Source organism: Gorilla gorilla, chromosome 4 (genome assembly GCF_029281585.2).
Source record: "Gorilla gorilla gorilla isolate KB3781 chromosome 4, NHGRI_mGorGor1-v2.1_pri, whole genome shotgun sequence".
Lineage (NCBI taxonomy): Eukaryota > Metazoa > Chordata > Mammalia > Primates > Hominidae > Gorilla > Gorilla gorilla.
In genome coordinates this window covers 181,374,901-181,400,012 of record NC_073228.2, presented here as the reverse complement: position 1 = coordinate 181,400,012, position 25,112 = coordinate 181,374,901, and the positions used below count along the sequence as shown (strand labels likewise).

General features: G+C 53.4%; 2 protein-coding genes across 5 annotated transcripts in view; both read right to left on the bottom strand.

Moving 5' to 3' along the window:
- Positions 1 to 2,533: 2,533 nt before the first annotated feature.
- On the bottom strand, positions 2,534 to 13,333 carry B4GALT7 (beta-1,4-galactosyltransferase 7). 3 transcript variants are annotated; one of them, XM_055386382.2, is made up of 7 exons: positions 12,604 to 13,333; positions 10,670 to 10,831; positions 8,328 to 8,690; positions 5,336 to 5,561; positions 4,243 to 4,326; positions 3,849 to 3,953; positions 2,534 to 3,323 (listed from the first exon to the last, which is right to left on the bottom strand). In XM_055386382.2, exons 1-7 carry the CDS (start codon positions 12,651 to 12,653, stop codon positions 3,168 to 3,170), a joined length of 1,146 nt encoding a protein of 381 aa, XP_055242357.1. In that variant the 5' UTR covers positions 12,654 to 13,333; the 3' UTR covers positions 2,534 to 3,167. The 3 variants fall into 3 exon arrangements, with proteins under 3 accessions (XP_055242357.1, XP_018875907.3, XP_055242359.1); XM_019020362.4 differs by lacking the exon at positions 10,670 to 10,831 and having other exon boundaries at positions 12,604 to 13,237; XM_055386384.1 differs by lacking the exon at positions 12,604 to 13,333 and having other exon boundaries at positions 10,670 to 10,833.
- A 3,408-nt stretch (positions 13,334 to 16,741) lies between these two features.
- The window catches only part of TMED9 (transmembrane p24 trafficking protein 9), a 48,698-nt gene continuing 40,327 nt past the window's right edge, over positions 16,742 to 25,112 (bottom strand). For both annotated transcript variants that reach the window (XM_063707020.1, XM_004043105.5), the window contains 5 exons: positions 20,482 to 20,824; positions 20,205 to 20,305; positions 19,077 to 19,202; positions 18,567 to 18,713; positions 16,742 to 17,585 (listed from right to left, as the gene is read on the bottom strand). In XM_063707020.1, coding sequence (XP_063563090.1) covers positions 17,436 to 17,585; positions 18,567 to 18,713; positions 19,077 to 19,202; positions 20,205 to 20,305; positions 20,482 to 20,665 — 708 coding nt within the window. In that variant the 5' untranslated portion in view covers positions 20,666 to 20,824 and the 3' untranslated portion in view covers positions 16,742 to 17,435. The remainder of the gene's footprint in view (positions 17,586 to 18,566; positions 18,714 to 19,076; positions 19,203 to 20,204; positions 20,306 to 20,481; positions 20,825 to 25,112) is intronic.

The following is a 25,112-nucleotide window of genomic DNA, read 5'->3' as shown; positions in this document are numbered from 1 at the left end:
CTGAGGCGGGCAGATTGCAAACATAGTGAAACCATCTCTCTACTAAGAAAATACAAAAAATTAGCCAGGCGTGGTCCCACATGCCTGTAATCCCAGCTACTCCGGAAGCTGAGGCAGGAGAATCTTGAACCCGGGAGGCAGAGGTTGCAGTGAGCCGAGATCGCGCCACTGCACTCGAGCCTTGGCCACAGAGTGAGAGAGGCCCTGTCTCAAAAAGAACAACAAAAAAATTCTCCCATGCTTGAAACTTCTCAAAGCCCCTGCACCCCTAGAATAAAGTACAAGTCACTTAGTGTGGCGTTCACAGATCCTCATGACTCACCCCAGCCTTCCCTCTGCTGCCCACCTCCCCACTTCTGCACAGTATCGTGGGTGCCAGGAACACTCCAGCTGCTCCTGGGTACCTGACACACATGCTGGCTCCAGGCTGCCTGCCTTTGCACATGATGATCCCTTCCCTTTCCTGCTGACAAATCCTCCACCAGCAAGACTTTGCCTCCTCGGGGAAGCCTTCCCCAAGCACTCCACACAGCTCTCATTTACAGTGCCACACTCTGGGTCCCACTAATGCCCCATCGGCGCTCCTCAGCACCCAGCAGCAGAATCCCTGTCTTCCTCGAGGCAGCGGAGCCTGAGGCAGATCCTCTGCATCTCCACCATGCCCGTTTTCCTCTCAGCCCTCCCCATCTGCCCTTTCCAGCAGGGGAGAGGAGGGAGGCCTGCAGAGAAGGAACACCTGCTCATGGGCACCTGCTATACAGGGCAAAGGGGAAGAAACGTGGCTCTGAAAGTGGATTCCAGGGGTTCCCAATCCCAGCCCCCCATCCCTTACAGCTCTGGGACCTCGGGCAAGCTACTTGCCTGTCTGTGCTTTGCCTTCCTGATGTACAGAACCAGTGAATTAGGACCCAGCTCTTAGGTAGGGAGGCCTAAGTGAAATGCGGTGTGGAGAATTTGGTTATCTGGTGAATGTTCAACAAGGGATGGTTATTATTATTGCAACCACCGCCTCACCGGCCAAGCGCTGTGCCAGGTGCTCCTACATCCTGGGTAGGTTTCGGCCACGCCCTGGCCAGCGAGGCAGGGATGTCAAGTCCATTCCACGAAGGAGGCAAGTGGGGCACTGAGGCGGCACAGGACTGCCACTTCTCGCCACCCATGGCTCAGGCGTCTCCCACTCTCCTGGAGAGTGGTGGAGGCCCAGGATGCAGAGTGAGGGGAGCTGCAGATTTGGAACGCGTCAGGCCCAGCCCGGAGTGCCCAGCACAGCCTTGAAGATGGAGGTGGTGGTGGCGGTCAAGGGAAGCAACAGGCTGCAGGGCTAGGGATGCAGCTAAGCTCAGGTGTCAGCTGATCTCACAAGGCGGAGGGACCTTCGCTTTTCTTCTGCTCATTGCACTCCCCCAGTGCAGGTGGAAAGGAAGGAACCTCCATTTTCTGAGGTCTTCCTATGTGACAGGAGAGTGCAGAGCTGGGAGCTTTGATATTACACCTGTTCCCACCAACTCCCAAGAGCTGGTGTTACTGCCCGGTGTCCATGTCAGTCCAAGATGAAGCAGCTGGGATTGTCCAGGGAACTGGACAGTCCCCTCTCCACCACCCCTGCACTAGAGTCGAGGCCTGTCTGCCCATCACAATAGTGGGTGTGGCTGAATCGATGGGGAAGGTCAATTTAGGATCACAAAGACCCCGGACTAAACACCTGAACCTGAAGCTTTACCCCAGCCCTTTCTGCTTAAATCCCTCGGCTTATACACAGGTTACACAGTGCGCAACCCACACAACTGCACACAGCAGCCCTGATCATCCTCAGAGGAGAAGTCTTTTGAACCAGAGCTGTGGATTCCACCTTCCTGAGCTCTGGGATGGTGCTCAGGAATCCCTTCCTTCAGGACTCCAGGTGTCCTGGTGTTAAAACAAACCCACATTACTGGGGCCTGATGGTCTCCTCTGCCTTCTGCCTTGCATCTTTGGCAGCCAAATGCCTTGGAGTGGCCTACATGCAGGGTCCCTTGCCTCCCACTCTCATGGGCTCTGGGCTTCCCTCCAAGTGATTCCCCCAAGAGCACTCCCCAGTTCATGTCTTCTCACTGCTCCTGGGCATTCGGTGACCACTGTAATCCCTCTGTGCTGAGGGAACACCACAGGGATCCTCCCACTTCTCCCCTTCTCCTCCCCACTCAAGCCATGACCCAAGGCACCGGCTGAGTGCCCTGCCTGCCTCTCTCCAGTCCTGTGGGTGAATCTCCTCAGCCGCTCTCCCTCCTCCGTGTCTCAGTGAGGCCGGAGGAAGCTTACCCAGAGAGAGCCTGAAGGTGGTAAGACTGCTCAGAAGGGCATTCGGGGGCTGCCCAGAAGCCTTGGTGGGGTGGAGGGAGTACAGGAACCCTCACACCTTTGGCTTCTCCTCCCCCCGGACTTGTCGTCCCCGCCCCACCCCAATTCCTTGCCAGCTTGTAACTCACCCCTCCCCTTGCCCCTCAGCCAAAAGTGACATGTGAGCGGTCCACGACACATTTTGTCTGGCCTGCCATACTTTTTGAAAGTTTCATTTAGGTGCTATCATTTAAAAAATCAGAAGATATCACTTAAGAATCCAGCATTCTAGTTTCTTTCAAAAAATCAGAGGATCTGGCAACACTAGGCCCACATTCCGGCATGGCAACAACCAGCTAGAGCGGTGCTGGCTGTTCCCCTCTGTGGGGCTTGTGCTCTGGTTTCTGAAGTCCTAACCCTCACCAGGCCCAACTGCCACCTACGCCAGCTGCATGGCCCCTACGCTGTGTCTCTGCACGAGGCAGCCCAGCAGGAAGGAACAAAAGTGGGGGTGATGAGAGGTTGTCCTGTTCAGCCCTCCCCACTACCCACAGGCCTGGGCACGTGAAGGAGGTCAGAGTAGGGTGAGCAGGAAGGCAGGGGGGGTCCCGGACAGGACACACCCCAGCCTCTCTCTGATCACTGTGCATGGCAAGCAGCTTCCCAGGCACCCCGCGTGTCCTGGCCCAGCCCAAGCCTGCCTTGGCGGCCGGGTGGCTGCAATTGCGTAGCTTGCTGTCTTGGTCCTGGCCACTCCACATCCTGTCAGAGCTGGGCCTGCGACCTGAGGCCTTGTCCTGAGCCTGAGCAATATGGCCTGTAGGTACAGGCTTCCTCACTGTCCATCCAACTCAGCTCAATGTGCACCAGGGTGTGGCGGTCTTGTCACAGTCCAACATGATGTTGAGGACAGTGCAGGGGGCCCCGCCCACAGACAGGGCAGTGCGGGAAGCCACATGGTACTTCACAGTGTTCAGGCCTCCCTCCCTGTCCACCTTGAACTGCTCCTGGGGAGGAAGAGAGGAAAGAGCACGGACTCAGGGCTGCATGGGTGCCAGCCACCCACTGACCCCACACAACCTCGCCATCAGAGGTCCTGTGGTCCCCACTGGAGAGGAAGAACCCAGAGCTCAAAGCAGTGAAGCCTCTTGCCCAGGGCTGTGCCCCACTAGGAAGCAGGCGAGCCGGGATCTCCAGTTGGATGCATATGCCCCCTAGAGAAGGGGCTGTTTGAGGGTGGGATCCCTGCATCCCGGGTGTGGCTGGGATTCTGGCACCTTCAGCTACGCCTCCCCCACCCCACCCTGCCAGCCTGCATGGACCCTGAGGTCTGGGCTGACCCACAGTGCCCAGGGTGCCCACAGCAGCCACCAGAGCAGGGCACGGTGCCCAAGCAGAATGCCCGTCGACTGACCTGGGCCAAGCAGGGGAGGATGGGACCATTTGGGCCAAGGAGAACTTGGTGAAAGCCCGGGCCTGCTGGCTCCCCACATCACCACCTATCCGTCCCCAATGAGGAGCCCTGCCAGCACCTGTTTTTGAGCTGCGATGCGCTTCTGGTCCCTCTTCCGCCAGGCTGGGTCGTGCAGGTGGCGAAATGTCTTGTACCCAGTTGTGATTCCCGAGGGGCGGAAAAGCTAGGGAGGTCCAAGGGAGTCGGGGTCAGGCTGCCCTTCCTGGAGCCCCAGCCCTCACCACCAGCTCCCCTGAGGTCCCACAGGAAGGGGCCTGCACTCCCAGCCTGCAGGAGAGGAGACTGGGGCCCACAGGGCAAGGAACTGGCTAGATGACCATGCAGGGCAGGGTTAGGGCAGGGATCAGAATCAGGGCCATCTCCAGACCCCAGGAGCTTCATCTGAGGAAACAGAAGAAAATCTCAGGGCAGCCACCGCAGCTGAGGTGGCGGCGGGGCCCGGGGAATCTCACCTGGAGCCCAGCTCCCTTAATGCGCCGGTAGAACTCGTCGTCCTCGCGGCCCCAGCCCCAGAAGCGGTTGGACATCCCATTGCACTGACACAGAGACAAGCAGCGTCACTCGGCCCATCTTCCCGGGCGGGGCCTTTGGTCTCCTACCGCTCGGGAGTGCCCCTCTCCCCCGGCGCCTCTGAATAAGCCCCGGGTGCTTGCAGGCTCCTGCACCTCTGCAGTGCGGGCGGCAGGAAGCAGCGCGTCCCGGGCCCTCTCCCGTTCTCACGGGGCCTCGAACCTGTGTGAGAGGCTCACCTTCTCAAAAACGGCTGGCTGCCCAGAGGGGATCTCTGTGGGGAACTGTCGATGGGCAGAAGCGCCAGCTCCTACTTGATTTCTGCTTCCCCCATTCCCCTTTCTCCTGGTGGCCCTGCCCTCATCTCTTCCTGTGTGTGTGAGAGGGGTAGCAGGGTTCCATGACAGACACCCATTCTTGCACCTGGCTCAGGGGCTTCATTTACATAAAGCTGGCCCCTGCCATGGCCTGGAGAGGAGGACACCCAGGCCTGAGCCACAAGTGGTTCTTCCTGCCTGCCCGTCCACCAGCCAGTGACTGGCTGAGGGGTGGGCTCAGCACTCAAGCCGGCCAATCAAGAGCCAGTGCAGCTCACTGCGGGACTCCTGCCTGAGCTACAAGGGAAGGGCCCCATCTCCCACCAGCCCGGGGCCTAGATGGATACAGACTGCAGTGACAACCACCACCTTGCCAATAAACCCAGTGCAGGGAAGGAGAGCTGGGAGATGCACAGAGAAACAGGGTCCTGGTGACACTGTCTGAGAGGTGGGCAAGGTGCACCTGAACCGCCCCCTACACTCTTCAGTGTTAAGGGCCACTAACCACCCAGGTTTCTGAAGCCCCCGTGCAAGCAGTTCTGCTGCTGCGGCTGACTGGCTCGCCTGCTCTTTGCACTCTGGCTGCTCCCAAGTTCTCCTGCTAGGCCAGGGCAGGGCTCCATCTGCTGGGCCCCAGAGGCACTGCCCCATCCTTCCCACCACCCGCAGCCTGGAGGGAGCTCCAGGCTCTGAGCAGAGCAGGCTGTCCGGGCCTCACCAGCTGGTAGTGCTGCCTGGAGAGCAGCAGGATGCCGCCGACATAGGTCTTGTAGTGGTAGAGAGGGTGGAGCTCCGGGGAGGCCACGTGGAAGGGCCCAGCCTCAGGAAAGCCATAGTCCAGCTCCTCGTTGAGAGGGAGCAGGTCAACGTCGTGCATGGCAATGTAGTCCGTGCTGTTGCTGCTCTCCAGGAAGCCCACGTTGATGAGCGCCGCCCGGTTGAACCTATGCAGGGTGGTCAAGGCTGGGCAGGGGCAGCACACGGGCTCACTGCCTGGGGCTCAGCACCCACCCAGGGGTCCCCATGGTGCCTATGCTGCCCTCTGGCCCAGCACTGACTTCACTCAGCCTGCGGGGCTGTCCCTCCACTCGTCGCATATTTACCAAGCACCCACTATGTGCCAGAAACCATTCAACGCACGGGAGGCACAGCAGTGAAAAACCAGGCCCTGTTCTCAAGGAACTCAGATTCCAATAGAAGGAAACAGAAACAAGCAAACACAAAGCATGGCTGGCAGTGGTTCATGCTGGGGGGGAAAGCAAAGCAGGCAAGGAGGGCGATCTTGCTGGCGGTGGAGGTGGCTCTTGTCCTCGGTGGGGCCGTCAGGGAGGGCCAGGGGAACTGAGTGACAGAAACCTGAAGGCCTGAAGAGATGACCCACAGGGCAGTGAGTGCCTAGGGCTCTGCATAGGGGAGATGGCACTGCCACGGCAGGAGGCAGGAGCAGACCAACGGGCAGCTGGGCAGGGCGAGGGCAGAGGTGGGGATGTTGGGGGTGACACAGTGACTGCACAAGGCCCAAGGGCCACTGAAGGACGGGGCTTTGACTCCGGTAAGATGGGGTGCCATGGAGGCTCTGAGCAGGGTAGAGGCGTGCTGTGACTTATGCCTGGACAGGACAGCCCTAGCTGTTGTGCTGGAAGAGACTGTCAGAGCAGGGGTGAAAGCAGGGAGACCAGCTGGGAGACTATGGCAATGATTTAGGTGAGAGACCAAAAGATGAAGGTGGCCTAGCTCAGGAGGTGGCAGTGGCAACAGCAAGAAGCGGGCAGATTCTAGATGGATTTTGCTGACGAATAGGACGCAGTGTATGACAGAGAAGGAGCAGCTGAGGATGACCCCCGGGCTTTTGGGCTTGAGCAATGGGAGCAAAGAGCTTCCATTCCCATGGAGAAGAGGACAGAGCTACAGGTTTGGGGCAGGGCAGGCCACCAGCAATTCAGCTGTGATCATGGAATCTTGCAGTAGCTCTGAGGCCACCACGTGGAGGGACTGTGTAGATGGCTGGGCTGTTGAGCCTGGAGTTTAGGAGAGAACTCCAGGAAACAGCCTCAGGAATCACCAGAGTAGAGACGTGGTTTAATGCTGGAGATGACACGAGATGCCCCAAGGAACACCTGGAGTTAAAAAAGGGGGGCTGCCGAAGCACCGAGTCCGGAGAAGCCCCGATGGTGAGAGCTCGGGGAGATGAGCAGAACCCACAGACACAGAGGCCCAGCCAGTGCAGAGGGAGGACCAGAGGGTGCTGCCCTAAGCAGGGGCATTTTACGAAAGAAGATGCTGCTGGCAGGTCCACAGGATGAGGGCCCAGCACGGCCTCTGGACCAACAGAGTGGAGGTGGCTGGTGACCTCAGTGAGAGCTGCTCTGTGCCATGGTGGGTGCAGGAGTCTGAGCGGAAGGGGTTCAAGAGAGACGAGGGGAGAGAAAGGGAAGGAAGTCTGCCAGAAAGCAGAGAAGGGTGACAGCCTTGAGGGATGTGGGATCCAGGGAGTCTTTTTCCTTTGAGAGAGGAGCCACTTCAGGGTGTGTGTGCTCACAGGTATGCTCCAGGAGAGGAGCGCTGATCGAGAGGGAGAGGAAGGGCCCAACTGTGGGGTGGGGGGAAATATTGAGGGATGGGGATGGTGGGAGTCAGCCCGGACAGAAGCGGGAACAGCCTTGAGTCCCTGTGCACAGAGGCTGGCAGGTGAGTTGTGGAGGGAACTGGGGAAAGTTCTCTTCCATTTCATTCTGTTTTCTGAAATTGGAAGCAAAGTCGTCAGCTACGAGTGAGGACGGGGGATGAATGAGGAGAACAGATGGTTTTAAAGGCTGCAGTGGACAGACCAGAGGAAAGTGAGGCTCCCAGCAGGGCAGACGGCCTTCCTGGCAGGGGGATCATCAGCACGGGGACAGCAGCGCGGCCGCCTCACATGTTGTCTTTTCTCTCCATACCCTCCAGTGCCCAGGCACAGGTGTGGAGCAGAGAGCTGGAGTAAATCAGGCTGGGATTACGCCAGCAGCAAGGGGCCAGAGGCTTGAGGGAGTATGCCAGGGAGGATTTTAATGGCGGACCTTGGACTCCAGGTTGGGTAAGGAGGAAGTAAAGACAAGAAGGGTGGCAGGGAAAAGGTGGGGGGATCTGGGGATCTGGATCAAGGGGACTTGAAAAGGTGGGAAGATCAGGCAGGTGGGGCTGAGAATCCATCTTCCAGTGGGAGTTACCTAGCGGGAAAGGAGGGTGGGGGCTGGTGGGTGAGATCTCAGGCTGTGGTCATGGAAGGGAGCACTTTTTGGTAAGGGCGGGGATTTTAGGATAACGCCAGACTGTGGGCAACTTTAAAGTCGTGGCCTTGACCCTCCCTTTCCCTAATCCCCGGGCCAATCCCCAGGGAGTCCTGTCTGGGCTTCCTCCACAGCACCTCTCTCTACCCACCCCCCACCACGCCATCAAGCCACTGTCATCGCAGACCACAGCAGTGACCACCTAACTGGTCTCCCTGCTTCTCCTCTTGCCCTGGTATAATCCATTCCACATAGGGCAGCCACAGTGAGCTTTTCAAAATGGAAATTAGATCAGGGCCCTCTCCAAAGATTCCTGTCACACCCAGTGAGAGGGGTCTGCCACCTCCCGCCCTCCTGCCCCTGCCCCAGGTGGCCTCTCACAGGCCCTGAGAAGCCTGAGCCCGGGCAGGGGTGCCGAGGGGAGAGGGGGGCGGCGGGCGCTACCTGAAGTGGTCCACCTGGTTGAGCACGTAGATGTGGTGCCGGATCTTCTTCCTGCTCAGGAAGCGGCGCATGTGGGGCACGAAGACCAGGAGCTCCTCGAAGCGTTCGCGGAAGGGCACCAGCACTGCCAGGCGGTGGGGGCCCCAGGATGCATCTTCTTCCCAGTGCTCAGGGGGCGGCTCGGGGGGGCAGGCCCGGGGAGGGCCCGAGGTCTCCTGCCCTTGTCCCCTGACTGCCCGGGCCACGTCCCCAGAGCAGCTGAGCTGCAGCCAGAGTAGGGAGAAGAAGCCCAGCGAGAGGCAGGCCACGAAGAGGTGGAAGACGGAACACTTCCGAGGGAGGCCGCCGGAGAGCAACCCGGGCCTGGAGCAAGCGCAGGACAGGGTGAGAAGGGCGGGGCAGGGCTGGCCCTCTCACAGACCCGTTCTCTGGCCTCCCCACGAGGAGGCTGCACATAACTCGTCTACCCCAAGCACCTGGGAATTAGTACAGAAGCAGCTTTAATGTTTCTGCTCATGCCACTACCATGCATCCGAATCCTGCTTGCCTCTCTAGACCCAACCCATGCCACCCGCTCTCGGGAAGCCCTCTGAACCACTCCCAGTTCACAGAGCTGCCCCGGCTCCTCAATGCTCTTACTTTCTGTGACTGAGTCCTGGTCAGAGCTGCTCAGGGCAAGGATGAGGAGGCTCCTGTCACTTGTATGTGCTCCTCCCCACGATAGTGGCTCAATGTCCTGAGCCAATGAGAGGAGTCCCCACCTTAGAGATGTAGCCCACTGCTTTCCAAACCCACTCCCCTACAGATCCACCCCAGCAGAAACCGTGGCTCCATCCTGCTTCCAAGAATGACCAGAAAGGCCACCCAGACACGGGTGTGTGCTGGCATTAGTCCAGGTAAAATGACCAATGTTTACTCTGGGAAGATCAGACGTGCCCCCCGAAGCAATGCAAGGCCCAAACCGTCAGTGGCGGTTCACTGAACGAGCCTCAAACCTTTAGTCCAAGAGGCAGCTCGTGATAAAAGATGGGAGATGGAGAGGGAAAGAAGGATGAGGGCTGGGTACAGCACAGGCACTGATTTCAGAAGCTGGAAAAACAGCTGAACATCACAGACACTGGGGTGATGCCAGGAGACAGCCTTTTGGTTAGCAAATACAAAGAAACACAATTCACCAGATTCCTTTGCCCCTCCTCTGAAAGTTCCTGAGTATGCTGAGACAGGAGCTGAGGAATCCATGAAGGGGGAAGCTTCCTCTGTACTCCTCCTACCTTCTCCCCAAAGTAATCTGCAAAGGAATCCACTTCACAATCTTAAGAGTCAGCGATTAGCTATCAGGTCTTATAAATTCTATCTCCTGGCCGGGCGTGGTGGCTCACGCCTATAATCCCAGCACTTTGGGAGGCCGAGGCGGGTGCATCACGAGGTCAGGAGCTCAAGACCAGCCTGGCAAATATGGTAACACCCCATCTCTACTAAAAATACAAAAATTAGCTGGGTGTGGTGGTGCGCGCCTGTAGTCCCAGCTACTTGGGAGGCTGAGGCAGAAGAATAGCTTGCATCTGGGAGGTGGAGGTTGCAGTGAGCTGAGATCACACCACTGCACTCCAGCCTGGGCAACAGAGCGAGACTCCATCTCATAAATAAATAAATAAATAAATTCTATCTCCTAAGTCCCCCTCTGATCCTTCCTCACTCATCTGTTCCTTGCCCTGCTCAGACCCCTTCAGTCTTCTGAATGACCCTCCTCTGTTTGCCAGACAAAGGCCAAGCCCTTTGGCCTGACAGTCAAAGCCCTCCATGACCTGGCCCCAACTCCAGATGCTCCCAAGCCTTCGCCCCATGTTCTCATGCTGGGCGCCTCGGAGCTTCTCCACTTGCTATATTCCTTCCTGCTCCAGCCCTCACACAGCCTGCTCCTTCTGCCTGAAATGTCCTTCTTTATCTGCCTGAGGACCCCGGTTGATCCTTCAGAGCCGAACTCCAATGTCATGGCCACCACTGCCCCCTGCCCCCATAATGCTCCCACTTTTGTATTCCCACGGCATCTTCCCACTTTTTTGTAATGCCTTGTGTCCTTGCTTCTCAGGCCGTGTCAGATTCTTATCTGTGGCCCCAGCACAGCAAGCACAGGCCAGACAGCAGAGAGCTTGCCAAGTGAGTTACAGAAAGGGTTAAAGCAGTCAGGGCATGCCTTAAGTCACACGCTAAAGCCAGACCAACTCCTCCCTTTTTCTAGAGAAACTGCCAACCTGGAAGCCAGTAGCCTTGAAGCCAGGCCCAGGTTCCACACGCAGCTGAGAGGTGGCCTGGTAGGAAACCCCCCAGGGCTTCTGACTTACCCCCCATTATCCTGTGGTGGTGGATTCTGCTGGGGAGGAGCACAGCCCAGTCCTGAGAGTGGTCTGGGAAGGCTGGAACCTCTACAGATTCTCCCTTGCCCTCTGGGCTTTTTCTGGGGACAGGGTAGAGACTGGAGAGATGGATATGGGGTGATATCCCACCTTCAGGAAAAGAAGCAGTGACTATTATCCAGGGGAACCGCGTGGACTGGGTACTCCGAGCACGTCCACACGCTAATTCCCTCGGCCCTGCTCCCCTCTCCTATGAAGACCACATCCCCATGGGCATCATCCTGTGCTCTAAGAGCACAAACCGCTGAGCAACTGGATTGAACCCAGAGTCCCAATTCCTCAGGACAGTGGACACCGAGAACAATTGTTCCTGGTGCCACCAGGTGGCAAACCAGATTTGCAGTCCCAGTGGCTCCCAGGCCCAGGCCACCCTGGCTCTGAGGGGCAGTCCAGAAGAGGCTTTGTCTCCCTCATCAATCACTGCCCAAGACTAGTAAAAGGCGGATTCAAACCCAGGCAGGCCGGCTCCAGAGCCTACACTAGATAGCTACACTAGCCTGCATCCGTTGCGTGGATCTTTGCACCACCCCTGTGTCAAAAGCACAGAATTGACATCAGTAAATTTCTGTGGAAACAGCTATGGAAAAGGATCAGGAAATAGAAATGCTCCTCTGTTACCTTTCCTTTCTTGTCTCATACAGACCTTCGTACTACGAGGTTTGAATCCTCAGCTGCTCTGGTTACAGCACCTCAAAACTGCAAAGGTACCTGGAAGACAACTGGCACCTCCTCTTGTGCTAGGCAGTGCCATGCTCTTTACATGTGTGCGGTCCTTTAATCCTCACACAGCCCTGCAGAGCCAATACTGTCATAACTGTCTCAGCGATGGAAAGGCTGCGGTCAGAAAGATGCAGGGGTCTCTGCTCACATAATTAAGGAGGACTCCTGCCCAGGTCGAACTCTAGTCCACGCTTTCTATTATATTCCTGTCTTCCCCTTTCAACACCAAGTCTGAAAAATCCCCAAAAGTACAAGTTGTGGCCACTAAATTCCAGAATCTTATGGCACCTGACGGACTTAAGAAACATGAAGGAAATGAGGTGTCATTCACCAGGAGGAGATCCAGTCATGTGTTCTGTGAGAAGACTTACAGGGACACATCTCAAGTGCCCCACGAATGGAGGCAGTCAAATCGCTTTCCCCATTCTGCTTTAGTGAGAAACAAAATTAGCTAAGGTGTGGGCCAAGCTCACATCTTTCACGTAGGGCCAATACAGCTGCACAGGAAATGGACTAATGCGTGTATAAGGAGTGTCTAGTACGTGCCAGGCAGTGACCAGCCAGGCAGAGCACGGAGCTTCTGTCTGGTGGGTTCTGCTGGCGGCCTGCGAAGGATGGGGGGGAAGTGTTAAGGAGGAAGGGTAGGGTCTGAGGCTATATGGATGTGATGAGGAAGGCAGAGACCAGAGAAACGGAATACATGTCCTCAGGGATCAGAGACAAATTGAGAAACACAAATCCATGGTGAGAGGTCAGCGGAGTCAGAGACCCGCATGCAGATAGAGGGAGGCTGGTGGAGAAACACAGACACAACGAAACACATAACGAGAGAGACTAGCAAAGAGGGGATCAGAAACTCACAAAGGGAAGTCAATGGAGAAATACGGACCCACGGGCGGGGGGGAAGGTGCTGGGGGAAGGACGAGTGCCGCGGCAAGGGAGAGGGGGCGGGGGAGGCAGAGACCCACAGGGACAGACAGAAACCGGAACAGAGCGCCAGGGACCCACAGGGAGAACCACACGCCCTCACAGAAACCCGCAGACATGGAGACGTGATGGCCTCGGGTTCCCAGATTCCGCGGGCGGCCGAGAAGGGAGCGGCGCCCGGGAGGACGGGGCCCGGGCCGACCGCCGCCGCTCACCTGCCGTCCTCCCAGGGCAGCTGCGCCGCTTTCCTCCGCGAGGGGAACATCGTGCGGAGAGGCGGCGGCGCATGGGGCAGGTGCTCGCAGCCCGGCCGGCCCGGCCTCCCGGGCCTACGCGGCGCCTCCGCCTCGCGCTCCGCCCAGGCCTGTCCGCCCCGCCCCCCGGTCCGCCGGGTCCGCCGCTCCGGCCGCGCCGCCAGCTCCCGGAGCCGCCGCCTCCAAGGTTCTGCTTGCGAGCAGCGCGGGCGCGCCTCCGTCTCTGGGCGGCTCCTTCCTAGCCGCCCCGGGACCCGCCTGGCAGCCCGAGAAACTGAAGCCCAGAGGCCCAGGGCCTCCCAACAAATCACTGGGCTGGGACTGGACCTAAGAGTCCAGACTCCCAAACCAACGCTCGGGGAGAATCTGCATCTCCGTCCTCTTTCCGAGGGGAGGCGGGAGCGTCCCGGGGTCCCCGTCTCGGCCCAGGCGGCGCGTTCTCCGCGCAAGCTTGGAGGGGCAAAGCCAAGCTCACGGCTCGGCGCTGAGTTCAGCTGACAGCCCGCGCAGGCGTTAGGAGCCGAGCTCTGAAGACAAGTTGACTGAATTTGAAACCCGACTCTGCCTGCCGGGCGCGGCGGCTCACGCCTGTAATCCCAGCACTTTGGAAGGCCGAGGAGGGCGGATCACGAGGTCAGGAGAGCGAGACCATTCTGGCTAACACGGCGAAACCCCGTCTCTACTAAAAATACAAAAAATTAGCCGGGCGTGGTGGCGGGCGCCTGTAGTCCCAGCTACTCGGGAGGCTGAGGCAGGAGAATGGCGTGAACCCGGGAGGCGGAGCTTGCAGTGAGCCGAGATTGCGCCACTGCACTCCAGCCTGGGTGACAGAGCGAGACTCCGTCAAAAAAAAAAGAAAAAAATTAAAAGAAACTAGACTCTGCCAATTCAGCTGTGTTTTGACCAAGCCACATCTCTGCATCTGTTTCCTCACCTGGGTATATCAATGGCTCCTATTCTATATGGTAGCTGTGGGGATTCAAGGAGAAAGTGCAAACACTTGTGCAGCGCTAGGCACACAGTTCAACGCCATATAAATGACAGCTGTCATCCAGGAAAAGGGTACTTTGGTGGAGCTGAGAACTGAAGAAGGGAATAGGAGACTGAGTTCCCATATCTGCCCCGTCACCGTGGGAATTTAACCATCCCCCTGACCCCCAGCCCCCCCACCCCTCCTGCTAGCCTCCCACCTGGGGAAAGAAAGCGGCAGTTGTTAGACTTGACCTCCTCTGCTCTTCCAGGCAAACTTTAAGTTTCCTAATAGATGGCAAACATCTATTAAGTTCTTATTATGTGCCAGTCATTGTTAATAGTTCTTACTACATGAGGGTTATCTCACGTACTCCTTATCGGTAGGTGCTTATCCCCAAGTTAAAGTTCAGAGAACTGAGGCACAGAGAGGCAAATCAGGTAGTTTGGTTGCACAATCTATGGGTTTGGGGTTTTTGTTTTGTTTTTTTTTCCCCACAATCTATGATCTTAATAACTCTTCTCCAGAGAGAACTTCACCGTGGGTGGGAAATGAATCATTCCCGGTAACCCCTTTACCCCGTAAACCTGGAAGTATATAATCCACCCATTCCCCTTCCTGTTGACTCCCCCAGGGCACTGCATCCTACCCCAGAACCGTGGTCAATGCACAGCCCATCTAAAGGGGACCACTCCATCCGGTTAGCTGTTACTATATCAGGATGAAGCTCTACTTCAGATTGTCAGATTCACTCTCTCAAGAAATCAGATCTCAAATGAAAACCCAAATTATCTAATTTTTAAATGTGATATCCAGCTAAGAGCCATGTTGATAATGACACTTCAACTCTGATCTCTTTTCTTTTTACTTTTTTATTTTATTTATTTATTTATTTATGTTTTGAGACAGAGTCTCAGTCTGTCACTCAGGCTGGAGTGCAGTGGCACGATCTCGGCTCACTGCAACCTCTGCCTCCCGGGGTCAAGCAATTCTCCTGTCTCAGCCTCCTGAGTAGCTGGGATTACGGGCACCTGCCACCACGCCTGGCTAATTTTTGTATTTTTAGTAGAGACGGGGTTTTACCATGTTGGCGGCTGGTCTCGAACTCCTGACCTCGGGGATCCGCCTGCCTCTGCCTCCCAAAGTGCTGCGATTACAGGCGTGAGCCACCATGCCCAGCCTGTGGTCTCTTTTCAAAAACCCACAACTCTAGTCTAATCATGAGAAAAACATCAGACAAATCCTAGCTGAGAAATTGTACAAAATACCTGACCTGTACTCCTCAAAACAGTCAAGGAATCATCAAAAACAAGGAAGGTCTAAGAAACTGTCACAGCCAAAAGGAGCCTAAGGAGACACAGTGACTAAATGTGATGTGGAATCCTGGAACAGAAAAAGGACAGTAGGTAAAAACTAAGGAAGTCTGGATAAAGTAATGCATGATGTTACTAATAGGGAAAATGTCTTCACAATTTTTCTGCAGTTTTAAAGCTGTTCTTTAAAAATACTTTTTTTTTTTTGACATGGACTCTTGCTCTGTTGCTCAGGCTGGAGTGCAGTGGCATGATCTCGGCTCACTGCAAGCTCCGCCTCCTGAGTTCACGCCATTCTCCTGCCTCAGCCTCCCAAGGAGCTGGGACTATAGGCGCCCACCACCACGCCTGGCTAATTTTTTTTTTTTTTTTTTTTTTCTTGTAGAGATGGGGTTTCACCGTGTTAGCCAGGTTGGTCTCGATCTCCTGACCTCATGATCTGCTCGCCTTGGCCTCCCAAAGTGTTGGGGTTACAGGTGTGAGCCACCGCTCCCGGCCTTTTTTTTTTTTTTTTTTTTTTGAGACAGAGTCTCACTGTAGCCCAGGTTGGAGTGTAGTGGTGCGATCTTGGCTCACTGCAACCTCTGTCTCCTGGGTTCAAGCAATTCTGCTGCCTCAGCCTCCCAAGTAGCTGGGATTTCAGGCACGCGCCACCACACCTGGCTCATTTTTTGTATTTTTAGTAGAGATGAGGTTTCACCATGTTGGCCAGGCTGGTCTCAAACTCTTGGCCTCAGGCCATCCACCTACCTCAGCCTCCCAAAGTGCTGGGATTACAGATGTGAACCACCGTGGCCGCCAAAAAAGTTTTTTTTTTTATGTGGAAGAATTAGTTGGCAGCATGAGCCCAGATTGCATCATCCCATTAGGGGAAGCAGCCCCCAAACTTGTCTCCTTCTTCCTGGTCTTTCTCACACACTGCTGTAACCTCCCTCACATTTCTTGTCAGAAGGTTCTTCTCAAAACTGCCTGCCCATTTGCCTCCCCCAACCCCCAACAGCAGCCTCACATCCCTGATCAATAACACTGTGATTCTGAGGTGCCAATAGGGCTCTCAGTGGCTTTACCAGACCCTGGGTGATTACTGCAAAGGGCCCAGAGGCCAGAGGGAGGGGGCAGGCATTTACCCCACCACCTGCTCAGTATTAAGCCAGCCAAGCTGCTGCCTTCAGCTTGTGCCTATGGGTGCCTGCAGCCCCTCTTGAAAGGTGAGCATGTCCAAATCGCTTACCTGGGGCTCGAGGCTTCTCTAATCCAACCTTCCTTTCCAGCTTCCTCACAACACCCTCTGCAGCTGAAACTAAACACCCACCCACCTCCATTCCAGCTGTTTGCCTCCACTTCTCCAACCACCCCTGTCCTGCCATCTCCTTCCAGCAGAATCCTTCCTCTCCTTTATGGTCCTGGTTGAAATCACTTGCTGTTGGTTTAGCCCATCAACATCCTTGTCCCTGCCAGCCCAGGGTGGCTGTCCTGTAGCACTGCCCTGCTCAATGCACCTCCTTACCAGGCACTTCCTGGCAGCATCCATGACAATCCTGCTTACTGACTCTAGAAAGAGGGAACTTCACCAGGGAGCTGGCACGGAGGAAAGGGTGTAGATTTGAGCCCCAGCCCAATTTACTTGTTGTATAATCTCGGACAAACCCACTATTCCCTGCCACAGGAAGGCCTGGAGAAGAAGGAAAGAATGAAGCTGACTGGTGGGAATTCACTTTGGAATGTGAAGCGCTTTGCTCTTTGGAAGAACTGACATTCCCTGAAGCACCCTGCAGTATGCCCACTGATGACTGAGTAACTTGCACTGGACAAGAAGTCATTTTTTTTTTTATTGGGAAACTCATGTAACAAACCTAAATTTATTGAAAATGAAATCAGTAACTAAGACTCTGCAGGCCCCACCCCAACCAGCACCAAGGCCTCTACTTGGTCTGGTCCCAGTTCTTTAAGCCCCAGAATGGACAACCATGTGAAGCAGCTCAGGTCAACTGCAGGGCCACATTCCCACACTGCAAACCCCTCCACCCACCCTCAACTCACACACACCCTGGATCAGCAGGTCTAGGCTGAAAGAGAGAACAGTGAGGTTCCCAGGGTGGCAGGTGGGTATGACAGGCACCATACCCCAACCTGCTCAAAACCCTAAGTTAGCAAAGGAAGACATAAGACTGGCTTGCCTGCCCATTCCCCTTCCCCCACCCCCAACAGCAGCCTCACATCCCTGATCAGTAACACTGTGATTCTGAGGTGCCAAGAGGAGGGGCTTTACCAGCCCCTGGGTGATTACTGCCAAAGGGCCCAGAGGCCAGAGAGAGAGGGCAGGAATTTGCCCCACCACCTGCTCAGTATTAGCCAAGCTGCTGCCTTCAGCTTGTGCCTGTGGGTGCCTCCAGCCCCTCTCCCTTCCAGAACAGGTACGGCTGGAAACCAGTCCTCCTGACAGAAGAAGTCAGTTCCAGGAGGTCCTTTCTCCCCCAGCCTGGGAGGATGGGTTGTGACGCCTGGGACAGCTACACAAGCTTCTTGGCTTCAAAGAAGCTCTTGAGGTGCCGCATCTGCCAGACACCAATGGCCACGAGGATGAGGGTCTGCAGAATGGACCACCACAGCACCCGCTGGTTGGTGCTCTCACTGGTCTGCCGGAAGCGCTCCTCTCGCCACTGTAGGGGAATATAAGGTGAGCCTGAGTTGGCTGGGGCTGCTAGAACTGCTGATTCCCAGACCAAGAGGATGCCCAAGGTCAGCCAGCTTTGCCCAGGTTCCAGCCAAGTGCCTGCAAAGTGTCACTCTACCTGGGGACTATCTTTACCCTCAGGCAACCTACTCATTCTCCCAAGTCTGTTTCTTCATCTGTCAGGCATAGCCCTCACCTAGTCCTGCCCTGGTGCCTGGGAGAGAGGTAAAGTAGTTGTGGTACCACCCCACGAGGCAGAGCTGTCCTGGAGCACACAGGAGTGGACTTGCTCTAAGCCCTCTGCCTAGGTCTCCCACACTGCTCCTTGAAGATGGTGGGCACAGACTGTAAACTGGCAGGCTGGGGGCTGGATCTGGCCTTTATGTATGTTTTGTTGGCCTCACACAGTGCACAGTCTTTTGTCAACATTTAAAACACAGGTAATTTGTGCAGCAGCAATAGAAAAAAATAAAAAATAAATTAAAATGTTCACATAAAAATCCTATTTCCTCTTGAAAAAATGGAACATCTGTAAAGCCAGGGCTGATATTTCTGCAAGGAAGCTCCCAGGTGACACTGAACAGTGGCTGTGCTTGTTTAGATGGGTCACTGCCCTACTAGTCCTTAAGGTCACAGATTCACTCATGGTAATCTCTGGTTCCTGGTCACCGGTAGGTTTGAGACCCTGGTCCTGGGAGCATGTGGACCCACTGAAACAGCACCCAAGGTGTTGGTATCAAATCCTACTGTGCCATTCTGTGTGTAACTGTGATTTAGGGCAATGACAGCCTCTCATGAGTCTGTATCCTCAATTACAAGGTCGAGTTAGTAATACCCGCCCCACAACCTACAATGCAGTGCAGGTAAGTCCCTTGGGGGTCTCAGAATGAATTTAATGTGAAATTCCTGGCTGAGCCAGTGGGCAGCTTCTAGGGAGAAGCCCACTGCTCCCGGCCCAGTCACTCACCCGCTGGTAGTTCTGCTCTTTCTGGATCTGCTCCACTTGTTCCACCAGCTGTCGCACTCGTAGCTGCAACTCACTCAACTTGTCTTTAGCAGCTATTTCTGCATAGTCGTTGGCATGTTCACCTACCTGGATGTCCAGGTGAACTCTCTGAGGACAGACAAAGGAGATAAGGGAAATCTGGTAGCCCTGCTCCATCTTCCTGCCAGAGACTGACAGCTCATCCCCGACTCTCCTTCATCTGTTCATTTAGCCAACAGACTGGGCCCTCTTCAGTGTCTTAGCCCCATGAGGCTCTGGGCACACAAGCAAGTATTAAGCCTAGGCTGGTGCTCTGAGTGAGGCATATACAAAGAGCTCAGTCACTGTGTCCTGGACATCCACTGGAAACCCAGTGTTCTTAGGAGACACAAAATCTGACATAATCCTCTCACACCCACAGCACCACCAGTCCCCCAGTCCTCACCAAAGGATGAAGGCTGAAACCTGCAAGTCTCACATGGGCCCACTTACCAGCATGCCTCCAGCAAAGAGGGAGAACTTGGTGGAATTGGAGTGAAGACAGATCTGGTGCTCGCCAGGGGTATGGGAAGTGAAAGTGAACCTGCCCTCGGAGCCATACTGCCGGGCCAGGATGACCTGGAGGAAGGTAATAAGCTTCAGTCAGTATTATGGTAGGGATGGGAATGGAGGAAAACAGTGCTTAAGGCTCTAAGTACTGCAAAAGTTGACAGGCACAGCCTTTCGCACCTCACAACACTGAAAGATTCAAAGCTGCTCAGCAGCTATTGCCATATGCTTGTGTGAGAACTCTCTGGGGCAGGTGTTTAGAGTCTGAGAGTCTGACATTAGGGTGGCAAGTGACTAACTGCTCTTGGGAAGGGCTTTCCTTTATAGCTCATGCCCTTTCAACTTTTTTGGTGTGAGTTGTTTTTTGGGGGGTTCTTTTTTGTTTTTGTTTTTGAGACAGAGTCTCACTCTGTCGTCCTGGCTGGAGTGCAGTGACGCTATCTCAGCTCACTGCAGCCTCAGCTTCCCAGGTTCAAGCAATTATCGTGCCTTAGCCTCCCAAGTATCTGGTATTAGAGGTGTGCGCCATCACACCCGGCTCATTTTTTTTTTTTTTTGTATTTTTACTAGAGACGGGGTTTGCCAGACGGAGGTTGCCCAGGCCGGTCCTGAACTCCCAGCCTCAAGTGATCCACCCGCCTCGGCATCCCAAAGTGCTGGGATTACAGGCAAGAGCCACCACACCCCGCCATGAGTTTTTTAACGAAGGTGACAGAAGGTGAGAGCTGAAGGGTTTTGCCGTTCGTTTTAATATCCTTACTTGGGAAGATTAAAGCTGCTCATTTTGTGGGGAAAGTACCATGTCCTGTGAAATCTTAAAGTCTAGATGACTTTTAAGAGTTGACAAAACTCTTTGATTTTTATCACCACAATTAATCCGCCCATTTCACAGACCGGGAAACTGGTTCCAGGAAGGTAACTAACTTGGCAGGGTCATGCAAGTCAGCAGGATATTCCCACAACATCAACTGTCTCTCCCACTTTAGCAGATGCAGGAACTAGAAGAGGAAGTACCGGAGCCCGCCTAGCTGAGAGGCTGGCGGAGAGGAAGGGGGGGGGGGGTTGGCTCACCTTGTCCTCTGGGTCCTTCACCTCCACAAACATGCCAAGCCCCGGGGTGGCCGGCTGGTACTCCTCCCGCTGCTTGTCATACAGCTGCGTCCGGTAGTTTCCTTGAGGGAAGCAGGGCGAGCCCAGGTCAGAGGAGCGCGAGGTGGCATGGGTTCCGCGACCGCCTGGGCACGGCGAGGCCGTCTCCTCCCGGCTCTAGAGAGCTGACTGTCTCGCATCCCCCGCCCCAAGACCACGGTCACGTTCCAAACTCGCCCCTTCCTCCCCGCCCCCGCACCTATGACCATGGTCTCGTCCGGGATCTCCTCAATAAAGCACTTCTTCTCCGTCTCTCCGATGTGAAAGTAGAGCGCGCTTCCGCGCGTCGCCAGCCACAGCAGCAGCAGGAGGGTCCGCATCACTCTACCCAGCCCGGTTCCGGGCCGGGGCCGGACGACCAGCACGCCCAGCTCCACAGCCATCTTGCTCCACCTGCCTGCGCAGCCGCAGCCGGCCGCGCCACGTCGCCCAGCCGCCCCCGCGGTGCCTGCCGGGACCGCGAGTTCCGCCGGGTGGACCACAAATCCCGAGATGTCCCGCGGCCCTGGCGCGGCAGTACGTGATTGGGGCGCGGCTTTTACCTGAGAGAGAGAGGGTGCCCTAGAATAAAAACTTATTTCCGTTGACTCTCTTCATGGCCTGGCAACTGACGATGGTTACCAGCTTTTTATAGATGAAACTGAGGTCGTTTGTTTGAGGTTGCGGAGCGAATTGCGAACAGAGACAGGATTCGAACCTAGGATCCCTGACTTTCCTTGGCACAGCATCTACCACTCTTGATTTGCTTCTACCTTTAAAAATGAATTTAAAGAGAACGACCAAATAATGCACAAATGTATTATCAAAAAAGATCAAAAGAAATAAAAGGCAAGGTCTCCCATTACCACTTCTTTGTCCTCATACCCTGTCCACTCCTAAATCGGGTGTTACCCTCTCAAGCATTTCTCCGATCACACACACACACAAACACACACACAGCCTCTGCTGCCAGATCCCGACTGCAATGGCTCGTTACTAGCAATGCTACAGAAATAGAAAGGATCATAAGAGAGTACTATAAGCAAATATAAGCCAACAAATTGGATAACGTAGATGAGATGGGCAAATTCATAGAAATGCAAAACTGACTCAGAATAGATAATATAATCTGAATAAACCTATAACTAGTGAGGAGATTGAATCAGTAATTTTTAAAAAAATCCTTACTTAATATAGTTAAGATGTCAATACTACCCAAAGCAATCTACAGATTTAATGCAATTCCTATCAAAATCCCAATGACATTTTTTGTAGAAACAGAGAAACTCATTCTACAATTCATATACTCTCAAGGTATTTCGATTAGCCAAAACAATCCAGAAAAATAAGAATAAAGCTGAAGAACTCACACTTCCTGATTTCAAAACTTACTTCCAAGCTTCAGTCATCAAGACAGTGTGGTACTGGCATATAGACAGACATATAGACCAATGGAATACAATAGAGAGCCCCAAGGTATGCCCTCCCACATATGGTCAAATAATTTTTAACAATGAGACCAAGCCCATTCAATGCGGGGAGGAGGGACAGTCTTTCCAACAAATGGTGCTGGGAAAACTGGATATCCACATGCAAAAAAGTGAAGGTGGTTCCTTCTCTAACGCCATAGATAAAAATTCACCCAAAAAGACCCACAACTTTTAAAATCCCAAAGCATAAAACTCATAGAAAACATATGGCAAAGGGTTTACCACATCGGATTTGGCAACAGACTTCCTGGATATGACACTAAAGGCACAGGCAACAAAAGAAAAAATAGACAAATTGGACTTTATGAAAATTAAAACATTTTGTGCATCAAAAGACACTGTAGCAGAGTAAAGAGGCAACCCACAGAATGGAAGAAAATATTTGCAAATCATATATCTGACAAAGGATTAATATCCAGAATATGCAGAGACTCCTAAAACTCAGCAACAAAATAAGAACAATCTCATTCAAAAACCACAACAAAGGGCTTGAATAGACATTTCTCCAATGATCAACAAGTGGCCAGTGAGCACATGAAAAGATACTCAACATCACTAATCATTAGGGAAACACAAATCACAATGAGATAAAGAACAATGAGATACTACGTCATATACCCATTAAGATGGCCACTAGAAAAAAAAAAGGAAAAGAAAGAAACTACAAGCATTGGCAAGGATGTGGGGAAATTGAACCCCTGTGCACTGTTGGTGGGAATGTAAAATGGTACAGACACTGTGGAAAACAGTATAATGATTCCTCAAAAAAGTAAAAATAGGCTACGCGTGGTGGCTTACGCCTATAATTCCAGCGCTTTGGGAGGCAGAAGCAGGAGAATTGCTTGAGCCCAGGAGCTCGAGACCAGTCGGGGCAACATCACGAAACCCCATCTCTACAAAAAATACAAAAATTAACTGGATCTGGTGGCATGCGCCTGTAGTCCCAGCTACTCAGGAGGCTGAGGCAAGAGGATTGCTTGAGCCTGGGAGGTCAAGGCTACAGTGAGCTGTGATCATGCCACTGCACTCCAGCCTGGGTGACAGAGCAAGACACTGTCTCAAAATAAATAAATAAAAATAGAATTACCATATGATTCAGCAATTCCATATCTAGAGATATCCTCAAAATAATTAAAAGTAGGGTCTCAAAGAGATATTTGTACACATATGTTCACAGCAGCATTATTCACAAGCAAAAAAAAAAAAATGGAAGCAACCCAGTTCTTCATCAGTAGATGAATAATAGATAAGCAAAATATGGTACATCCACACAATGGAAATCCTTTCAGCCTTAGAAAGGATGGGAATTCTGACACATGCTACAGCATAGATGAACCTTGAAGAAACATTACGCTAAGTGGAATAAGCCAGACATAAAATGATAAATACTGGGTAATTTCATGTATATGAGGTACTAGAGTCGTCAAAATCACAGAGACAGAAAGCAGAATGGTGGTTGCCAGGGACTGGAGGACAGAGAGAGTAGGAAGTTATTGTTTAATAGGTATAGAGTTTCAGTTTTCCAACATAAAAAGAGTTATGTAGATGGATCGTGGTGAGAGTTCTATGGCAATATAATGTACTTAATCCCACTGAAGTGTACAATTAAAAACAGTCAACTTTGGCCGGGCACGGTGGCTCACGCTTGTAATCCCAGCACTTTGGGAGGCCCAGGTGGGCGGATCACGAGGTCAGGAGATCGAGACCATCCTGGCTAACATGGTGAAACCCCGTCTCTACTAAAAATACAAAAAATTAGCCAGGCGTGGTGGCAGGCGCCTGTAGTCCGAGCTACTCAGGAGGCTGAGGCAGGAGAATGGCGTGAACCCGGGAAGCAGAGCTTATAATGAGCCGAGATCGCACCGCTGCACTCCAGCCTGGGCGACAGAGCGAGACTCCATCTCAAAAAAAAAAAAAAAAACAGTCAACTTTGTGTATGTTTATTTTACCACAATCAAAACAATTGGAAAAAATCCACTAAGTAATAGCCATTGTATAATGTGCCACAGTTTGTTTCATCATTGAAGGACATCTGAGCTGTTTCCAGTTTGGCACTATTATAAATAAAAATGCACAGTGGTGGCCAGACTCGGTGGTTGTAATCCCAGCACTTTGGGAGGCCGAGGCGGGTGGATCACCTGATGTCAGGAGTTTGAGACTAGCCTGACCAACATGGTGAAACCCCATCTCTACTAAAAATACAAAAAGTAGCCAGGCATGCCACGCCTGTAATCCCAGCTACTCAGGAGGCGGAGTCAGGAGAATTGCTTGAACTGGGAAGTTCAAGGCTGCAGTGAGCCATGATGGCTCCAGTGCACTCTAGCCTGGGAGAAAGACCCTGCCTCTAAAAAATAAGTAAATAATTACAATGACAAACAAGCCTATGAAAATATGTTCATCATCATGTCATTAGAGAATAGTAAATTAAAGCAAAAATGACATACGTACTAGTATGCCCCGATTAGAATGGCCAAAATCCAGAGTACTGACAATACCAAATACTGGCAAGGATGTGGAGCAACAGGAATTCTCATTCATTGCTGGTGGGAATACAAAGCAGTATGGCCACTTTGGAAGACAGTTTGGCAATTTCTTACAAAGCTAAACATACTCTTATCATATGATCCAGTGATTGCACTCCTTGGTAATTACCCAAATGAAGTAAAAATTATGTCCACACAAAAATCCGCACACAGGCCGGGCGCGGTAGCTCACGCCTGTAATCCCAGCACTTTGGGAGGTCAAGGCTGGCAGATCACGAGGTCAGGAGATCAAGACCATCCTGGCTAACATGGTGAAACCCCGTCTCTACTAAAAAAAAGAAAATACAAAAAAATTAGCCGGGCGTGGTGGTGGGTGCCTGTGGTCCCAGCTACTCGGGAGGCTGAGGCAGGAGAATGGCGTGAACCTGGGAGGCGGAGCTTGCAGTGAGCTGAGATTGCGCCACTGCGCCCCAGCCTGGGCGACAGAGCGAGATTCCGTCTCGAAAAAAAGAAAAAAAAAAAACCCTGCACACAGGGCCGGGCATGGTGGGTCACACTTGTAATCCCAGCACTTTGGGAGGCCGAGGAGGGTGGATCAACTGATGTCAGGAGTACAGGACCAGCCTGGCCAACATGGTGAAACCCCATCTCTACTAAAAATACAAAAATTAGCCAGTTGTGGTGGCAGGCACCTATAATCCCAGCTACTTGAGAGGCTGAGGCAGGAGAATAACTTGAACCTGGGAGGTGGAGATTGCAGTTAGCCGAGATCGTGCCATTCTACTCCAGCCTGGGTGACAAGACAGAGACTCTGTCTCAAAAAAAAAAAAAAAGAAAGAAAGAAAAAGAAACAATTTTATATAATACTACAATGGCGG